General features: G+C 34.6%; 1 protein-coding gene across 1 annotated transcript; it reads right to left on the bottom strand.

Moving 5' to 3' along the window:
- Positions 1-880: 880 nt before the first annotated feature.
- LOC147603661 (small COPII coat GTPase SAR1A-like) lies at positions 881-2,782 on the bottom strand. Its single transcript, XM_086795939.1, has 3 exons — positions 2,606-2,782; positions 1,943-2,074; positions 881-1,349 (listed from the first exon to the last, which is right to left on the bottom strand). The coding sequence occupies exons 1-3, from the start codon at positions 2,732-2,734 to the stop codon at positions 1,026-1,028; spliced, it is 585 nt and encodes a 194-aa protein (XP_086652065.1). The 5' UTR covers positions 2,735-2,782; the 3' UTR covers positions 881-1,025.
- Between the last annotated feature and the right edge of the window lie 6,207 nt (positions 2,783-8,989).

The following is an 8,989-nucleotide window of genomic DNA, read 5'->3' as shown; positions in this document are numbered from 1 at the left end:
AGAGCATTTGGTTCTGTAAAGGGCGCCCAGCCAAGTTACAAATTTATTTAAAGTTTGGTTGACAACAGTTGCCCATAGAATGGGTAGGCAAAAAAGAGAATGATGGATATGTGTAAAGGGCCTTAGTTTATAACTAGCCTAATAGACAATAGAGAATGATGGATATGTGTAAAGGGCCTTAGTTTATAACTAGCCTAATAGACAATAGAGAAAAAAGTCATCATTTTGAGTGCCAAATAATCTCTTGGCATAGATGCATTTTGCACAACACTTTGCCAGATCAAAACATGCACACACATTGATCTACTTGTATAGGGAGATGCACTAGTTGATATAGCCTCAAGCTTGCTCCACTCATCTACTAGTCCTCCAAAGTGTTGAATATCTTAACTTTGCAACCTTGATGCCCCTAATAGGATTTGACATTGCCTTAATAAACTTATGTTAAATACACAAGTCACTTGATGAAGGTGCATATTTGCACTAACTAAGCTAAGCCTTGCCTACCAACTTCCAAAAACGAGAAAATTACTCATAAGAAAACCATCCCAAAATACTAAAAATTTGTCTTGAGCATGGAAATTTCCAAAATCCTACATAATAGTTGTATCAAAAGTGATCATAAGGTTGTTTTACTTGATTTTGATACTATGCATCCAGTTATTATATTTTACATCAAAGGTGATTTAGACTTGAAGCAATAAAAATTCCTTGTTATATGAGAAAAGAATTTCAAATACTTCTTTTAAAAACCAAGAAATTGACTTATAGGGGTATATGAAGTAATGAAGAAGATGATACTTGCTTATCAAGACTCTACAAGCATAGGAAGTAATGAAGAAGATTATAAAAGCATAGAAAGTAATGAAGAAGATGATACAAGATACAATCCCTTTACCTATTATGCTGAAAATAATTTACTTAATGTTGAATAGAAATATATTACATGAAAAGGCACAAAATAACACTATAGTCCATGAAAATTATGTGCATGTGGAAGTCTACTAAGGTTATGTTAAATTTGCTCATCCAATGTATTTGGAAACCCACTTTATACCATCTCCATAGCCCACTCTTCTTGCAATGCTACACATGAAGAGCTCAATGGGACGGATGTGCGAGGGCACATGTGGAGGATCAACCTTGCCTTTGCCAGTGGTATTATGAAGACCCAAGTGATACCTAAGCTCTTGCTCTGAAGCTGCATGAGGCATATCAATCTTGTTGCCTAGAACCAAGAAAGGCACATTTGCTATTGCTTCATCCATAAGTAAGGCATCTAACTCTCTCCTTGCCTCTTGAAACCTCTCCTTGTCATTCGCATCCACTATGTATATCACTATGTCCACCTACAACATTGCAATCACATAAAATAACGTACACATGAGAAACACACATCTCACAACCCTTGCATATATAAAACATCTTGCATGTTGAAAATATTGCACTTAAGAAGACACATTAGAATAAGTGGTGGATGGATAGATCTCAAGGTACACAAATTAGCTCCCTCCTACACACATATTTTCAAAATTCCTCCAAAATTCTCAACCCTTCCACATTACACAAAATATTATCCGGCTATTGTGGGCCCCAAAATGTGTCAGTAAAGACAAACGTAGGGACTTGGGATCTATCCAATATGTGTGATCTGAAACCTAATAGCCTCATCTCAACAAGCTTCATTAGCATCTAACACGAGAAGAAATCATGGATGGCTTTTAGTGGAATTACCATTGAGTGTGTAGATGAGGTAAAGTTTATTAATGGTTTTATTAATGTTCATCTAGAGTGTAAACATGAGGGCATTTCATTGTGTAGATAAGGCAAAGTTTGTTAATGGTTTTATTAAGCTTCATCTATAGTGTAAACATATTTTGGAGTCTTTGAACTCAATTTTTTGAGAACCATGTAAGGAATTTAACATATGCTTTCCCCATACCTTGGGAAAATAATCCTTCCACACTCTCCTTGCAATCATATGGCCTCCCAAATCAAATGCTTTAAACTTAATTTTGCCCATGATCAATTCCTCTGAAGTTGGATGCTGTGTAGGTGGGCATTGGGATAATTTCTGAAAAAAGAAAATAAAAACCATTTAAAAAAATTAGTTCATTAGGGGGAAAACAACCCTCTATCAAACACAAATTTTAAACAAAACAAAATAAAGCGATTTAACAAAAAAAGCTCATCCAAAATAAAGTGATTTAACAAAACAACCATTTAAAAAATCAGCTCATTGGGAGGGGGAACAATAAAGTGATTTAACCCAAAAAAAAAAGCTCCTCCAAAGTAAAGTGATTTAACAAAAAGATCATTAAAAAAAAATCAGCTCATTTTGGGAGAAGGGGTTTTAAACAAAACCGAACAAAATAAAATAAAGTGATTTAACAAAAAAAAGGTTCAAAATTAGGTTGTTAGAAGCCGTATATCAAATGTATAATCAGATTGATGAGATTCTAATCAGTCCATATTATCATGCTAATCCGGATTGTTCTTTCATATTTTCAGAGAATGAGGCTGTTAGATTAAGCTAGAGAGGATTAGAATTATGGTATGAATGTGTTGAAGGAAAAATAAATAAAAATTTGTGTGAGATTGTGACATCGTCTTTGAGCATGTGGAGGAGGGTGGTCTTTCCCGAGTTGTCGAGACCCAGGAACAGAATTTTGGCCTCCTTTCGCAAGAGGCCCAGATTGATGAGGATGCCAGAGAGCCAGTCGAACACGAACATTATAAATTAAATGATTCTGATTATGGTTTGTAGGCTTATCAACATCGATTTCTAAGGTCTCCCCATATAAACGTAACCAAGCCAATTGTTTGCTTCCACGTCCACCCCCCCCATTGGCCTAATTACGTGGTAGCCTATTTTTTTTAAATAAAAAATATTCAACACTAGTATATTGCCCAAGCGGAAAAATGTTTGATTTTTAAAACCATGTTCCTTTTTTTATTTAAAAAAATTGGAAAAATTCAAACCTACTACCCAAGTGGCCCTTAGACCCTCCTAATATAATGAGGTGAAAGAGATCATATAAGATAAAAGGCACATTGTTTAAAAGTCTCGAGGATCGAGGGATGCGGTTTCTATGGTCACCAAGATCAACCTATTTATAAAAACATTCTTATAAATGTCTATAAATGATTAATACCACCCATCCCATAGACTCTTTTAAAAATCTAGCTAATCAATTTAATAAGTTTTCTTATAGCTACCTATTTGTGTGCATATTCACATAAATCTCTGTTTTTGTGTGCATATTTACATAGAACTATTTTTGTATATTACAACTTTGATAACGACAAAGTACCATCAAAAGTCAATCCTGATTGACGTTTAATACATCCAAAATTTAAACATATTATAAACATGAATATAATGAATGACTAGCATCAATTCAACAATCTTGATTGATAAGATGAAAACATGAGTTTAACTAATTCACTCTATAACTCTCTCTTTAAGAATCAAAATAAAAAGTTCAAGTCATGGGTGAGTTAATGTCAAATGACATTATTGGGGAAAGGTCATATGCTATTACTTAAGGCCATAAAGAAGGCCTTTAAACTAGGCAGGACTTTGGATTTTGTACAACTTTTCAAAGAAAGAATTATGATCATGTACTAGTGTTAGTGGAGTTCCATGTGAAGTCACATGTACACAAAGAGAGCAAGATAATAATTTCTAACACATCTATTATCTCTAATGCAAACTAGGCCAAAAGAAATAATCTTATACATGTTATAAACTTTGGAACATCACTAGTTCATCCTTAAATAATTCTCACGAGCATTGTCCTCCTATAATTTAACTTGCCTAAACTAGACTGCTGGTTTCTTCAACCCGTCGCCAACTTGATTCTTCCAAAAAATAGCACCGCCCGCTTTCCTCGAGCGATGGCCCATGCTATTTCCTTTCTCATTTCGCATCTGTGCACATACACTTGTCTACCCCGCATCATTTTTATCATTTAGGATCCTTACACACCATCTTATGTACATTTCATTTTTATCATTTAGGATCCTTACACACCATCTTATGTACATTTCATCTACCTATACATTTCATCTACCCCGCATCATTTTTATCATTTAGGATCCGTACATTTCATTTTTATCATTTAGGATCCTTACACACCATCTTATGTACATTTCATCTACCTATACATCATGTTTAGGTTGTGCTCAAGATTCCTCTCACACCGTACAAGATTATGGTTAATATGATACCAATGGTGGATGATAGGCTATGCAACAAACACATTTGGATTACTATAGTATAGCATATTTATAGTGCCAGCTCATATTGTCGGGTTCACACTATGAAAAAAATTCAACCATCCATCTCTCTCTTCTGTCTTGCGCATGCGCACGTGTGTGTGTGTGTGTGTGTGTGTGTGTGTTTGCTTGCAAGGAACTAGAGCTGTCTCTCTCACCTATATTTCCTTTATGATATTAGAGATTTGGCACATGTGAGAGCTAAGGAGACAAGTAAAAGTCAAGAACAAGGCAAGCAAGGAAGCGAGTGGTACACAGGGTATTTTCATCTATTTTCCTCCAAGATAAGCAAGGAAGCAAGCGGTATGTAGGTAATGGTATTTTTATCTCTTTTCCTCCAAGGCAAACAAGGAAACGAATGCTTTTCATCCAAGGCAAGTAAAGAAGCGAGTGGTACACAAGTAAGGGTATTTTTATCTCTTTTTCTCTTTGATTTTTGAGTAACACCACTACAACAGAATGAGGGTCTAGCAGCAAAAATAGCAGCGTTTTTATAACCAAAAGGGTAGCTAGGTGTCGGGCCATTTTTGCTGCTAAAAACACTGCTATTTTTGGTGCAACAAGTTCGCTGCTCAGTAGCAAAATATTGCTACTGAGCAGTGATATTTTGTTGCTATTTTCGCTGAGAAGCGACTTCTATTTTCTAAATAGCGAATACTTTGCACAACAAAAAAAAAAGCTGGGGCAGACTGGGAGTCTGCACAGGACTCCCTAGTCTGCCCCAACTCTTAAGAAAAAAAATTAAAACAGAGTCACAGTTTCAGATTTGTAACACAAACACAAATATAAGAGACACATACATTGTGGAGAATGCAATTGAGCCTAAAAAGTTATTATATTTCAGAAATTGTTGGGCCTTTGGCCATATATACATAATTTTTTTACAATGAAGAGGTATGAAGAGGTGTCTAACTGGAATCCTCATCAGATTTCAAGTGATCTTTATCATCTGATTCCAAGTGATCCTCATCAGATTTCAAGTGATCTTTATCATCTGATTCCAAGTGATCATCATCTGATTCCTCATCTGATTCCAAGTGATCATCATCTGATTCCTCGTCCTCTTCACTTGCTTCATGCTGATAATTTGGATCGGGCATGTTTTTGGCCCTATTTTGGCTCTGTAAGTTTTCCAAGCAGGCACTCTCTATGAAGTGTCGATTTTAATTGTGTATGTCCAATTTTTAGTTGGGTGCAAAGTTGCAGTAGAAATTCGGTTGCAGAACGGTCCGTGTAGAAAATCTAAGATTTGTAGGTTGTTAGTGTGGATATATGTTTATGTGACTATTTCATATACAATTGTTATAGTATAAGAAGTGTACGGTATTGCTGTATTAAAGGTTACATGTTATTAGTGTGGATGTATGCTTTTGTGACTATTTCATATACAATTGTTGTAGTATAATAAGTGTACAATACTGCTCTATTAAATATTACAGACTTGCTACAGCCACAAAAGTTTTTACAAGCACTATTTAGAGAAGCTAGACAAGAATAACTTCCAAGCATGGAAGTTTAAGATGACTAATTTCCTTATTGGGAAAATAATATTAAGAGTTCATCATAGGTGATAAAAGAAGATAGAGATTGTGAGACCCCTGCCCCCTCCGCGAATGCCCCTTCCGAGGGAGCTGGCGACGGAATCAACATCACTCTCTCATGTGGGACAGGGATCCACACTCGGGGCCTCGCCCACGGATATCCGGACAAGAGACTAGCCCAGTGGTTCCTCCGAAACCGAACCCGGAAAAAACTTCCCTCGCCCGAAAGGCACGGACGATTCCACCAAGAAAATCATCTAACGAGAGAATTGATCTAACGAGTCAAAGTCTTAACTAACCAAACTGATCCGATCGAACCCGAAAGTCACATGGTCAGATCAAGGAAGAGACTTGCACTTGGTCCATAGAATCACCACTTTTTTCCTTCTTTTGCGAGGCACAGGTCGCTGATTCCCTCCCACAGAACAAAAGTCTTCCTAGGACTTAATCTAACTAACGTAACTTAATCATAACTATTTCTATCGGAGGAATCCCCCGATAGCCAACCACCCAACCACTGTATTGGTGGGATTCCTTTGTAAAAATTTGGTTATGTTTTGCCTGGGTACCGAGGAAAAGAGTTCCCAGGCCCCCTAGCCGACGCTTCAAACAAAATTCAAGGTAGTCATACCACTTACACACCTAATATGAAATTACCATTTTAACAAATTCCGCTATCTTTAAACAATCTTTCAATGAAATCATAGTATTACTGATCATAATCCTCCAAAATATTGAGTCCATTGATTTACAAAAATTATCATCCAGACTCTCTATTGAAGACTAGCTGGTCATCCAACAAGATCCAATATCAAAATTGAGTTCACAAAAGTAATTCTTTTCAGTTCATCTGTATCTTCCTCGACATATGCATGGGTGTCCTAGCAACCGCGAGCCCGTGCATCACCTGGTCAGAACCCTCTAGGATCCTACTTAGGTGTCCTAGCACTTCACTCAAGGACCTCTTTGTCAGTCCTCGCCCATCGTACGGAAGCGTACAATTTTAACCATATCGAGGCTGGTCAAGACCTCGGTAGGCTTTACCTCGCGAGCAATGTCCCTCGATGACTCCCCGCCAGCTATTGCAACGAGTCTCTTCTTAGTTAAACACATACTAAATGCTTCCTCTAGCATTCTGGCGTAAAACAATCCTTTAAAAGAAAACAGAGGTTCTATGCAAGTAGAATTCCCGATTCAAGATTGGTTCCAGAAAACCCTTTTTCCACAATCCAAATTTTCTTAATGAGAATCATTGATCTCTCATCAGGGTAATCTACCCATCATTTGATTGAATTTCCAACTAGATTCTTGGTGATTTCGGTTAAGGAAAAATTACGCTAATTCAACGGTAGTCTATTCTATGTCAAGAATTGGAATTGTTCTCGAGGTTTTTGCTTGATTCAGATTCAAGAAATGGGCAAGTAGTTTACTGGTGGTCGCGCCATTCTCACAGTCGTGGTCTAACCAAAATTATTCGATTTACTTTTAACTTTGATTCCTAAGGATTCAGATAAACATCTATTGAACTTCTAACAGGAAATTCTAACTTTATGAAATTCATTCCTTCATAACCACAATAGATTAAGAAATTGTTCTATAGGAGAATATCGGGATTTTATAAAAATACTCTTCTTCCATTAATCCAATTTTGGGTAAATATTAATTTGGTGATTTATCCACATAAGAATATCCAAGAATATTCTTTCCACCAATTTAATTATCAACCCTAATTTTCTAGGTGGAATTATGGTGAAAATTCCTCTTTTGTCATTAAAATTAATTTAAACCTTTTTTTACTTAAAATACCATAAAATTTTCTCTTTTAATTAATTACAAATATCCATTTTTTTAATATGCTTAAAATTCCTCCTTTTGTATTTAAATGATTGAATTCTGAATCTCATGGGAATTTCTCTTTTATCATTTAAAAACTCTTATACATAAAATAAATTTATCTAAAATTTCTCTTTTTAAAATTAAATAAGAATATCCATTATTTTCAATATGCCAAAAATTCATCTTTTACCATTTAATTACTTGGATCTCAATTATCATGGGAATTTCTCTTTTCACATAAAAATAAATTTACCAAAAATTTCTCTTTTCTTTTAATTAAATATTTATGCATAAATACTAAAAAAATTTTTCCCATATGAATATGATGAAAATCATTCTTTTTGCATAGGATGTCCAATCCTAGAATATGGTAGGAAGTCCTCTTTTAGCATTATGCATAAAAATAAGATCTGTATTATTTTCTAAAAATTTTACCATAGCTTTGCTGCTATTACTGATAATTTTTAATTTTTCTAAAAGAATAAAAAATTACAATGAAAATATGATAGAAGATTTATTTTTTTAGCTTAAATCTAAACTATGAATTTTAATCATAATTTTAACCATAATTAGAAACTTAATTATGATTATCCTAGATTAAGCTAATTCCTTTACTCCTCTTTTTTCAATTTGATAGGATTATCTCTTTCTCATTTAGAATCAATTAAAGTAGTTTTTAACTACTTATAAATAATCTAAAGAAATTAACCATTATTTTGTTAACACAAAATCATGAAAATACCATTTTTCTTAATATTTAGCTTATTAAGCCTAGAGTTTGGTTTTGAACTAAGAAATTATCAATGAGAAGCATTCATTTGCTAAAGAATTAGTCAAAGAGATGACTTTTCTTTTTGAGAGAGATATATACAGAAGAAAGCATTCTAAATAAGCATAATAATTAATTTTTTTTGTTAATTAAACATTAGGGTTCTTAGGGAAAGCTTGATTTGAATTTAAAACAATCATTTAGAAAACTTCTCAAGCTTGAGAGGGATTGAGAAGAGAAGTCATTTGAGAAGTCGTTTGAGAGAAGCTCCAAACTCCCCAAAAGTAGAGGAAAATTAAAGGATAATAGAAAATATGATTATTTTAATGTAATACTAGCATGGTATAGCTCAGAGATGAGAATACAAAATAATGAGGGTCTATTTATAGGTGAGGGAGGCCACTAACTAAGTCCAACTAGGTTCTAGAATTTTCCAGCTTTAGTTTGACTCAATTTGGACAAGATTTGGACCAATTTGGCTCCCCTTTTGATCCAATTTGATCCAGGAGAGAGGAGAGATAAAAATATCACAATTTTTTGAATTAAAAAACTCTTCCACACA

Source organism: Cibotium barometz, chromosome 63 (assembly GCF_041138505.1).
Source record: "Cibotium barometz isolate CiBa-2024 chromosome 63, ASM4113850v1, whole genome shotgun sequence".
In the NCBI taxonomy this organism is placed as follows: Eukaryota; Viridiplantae; Streptophyta; class Polypodiopsida; order Cyatheales; family Cibotiaceae; genus Cibotium; species Cibotium barometz.
The sequence above is the reverse complement of the archived record's forward strand: the minus strand, read 5'-3'. Positions and strand labels throughout refer to the sequence as shown.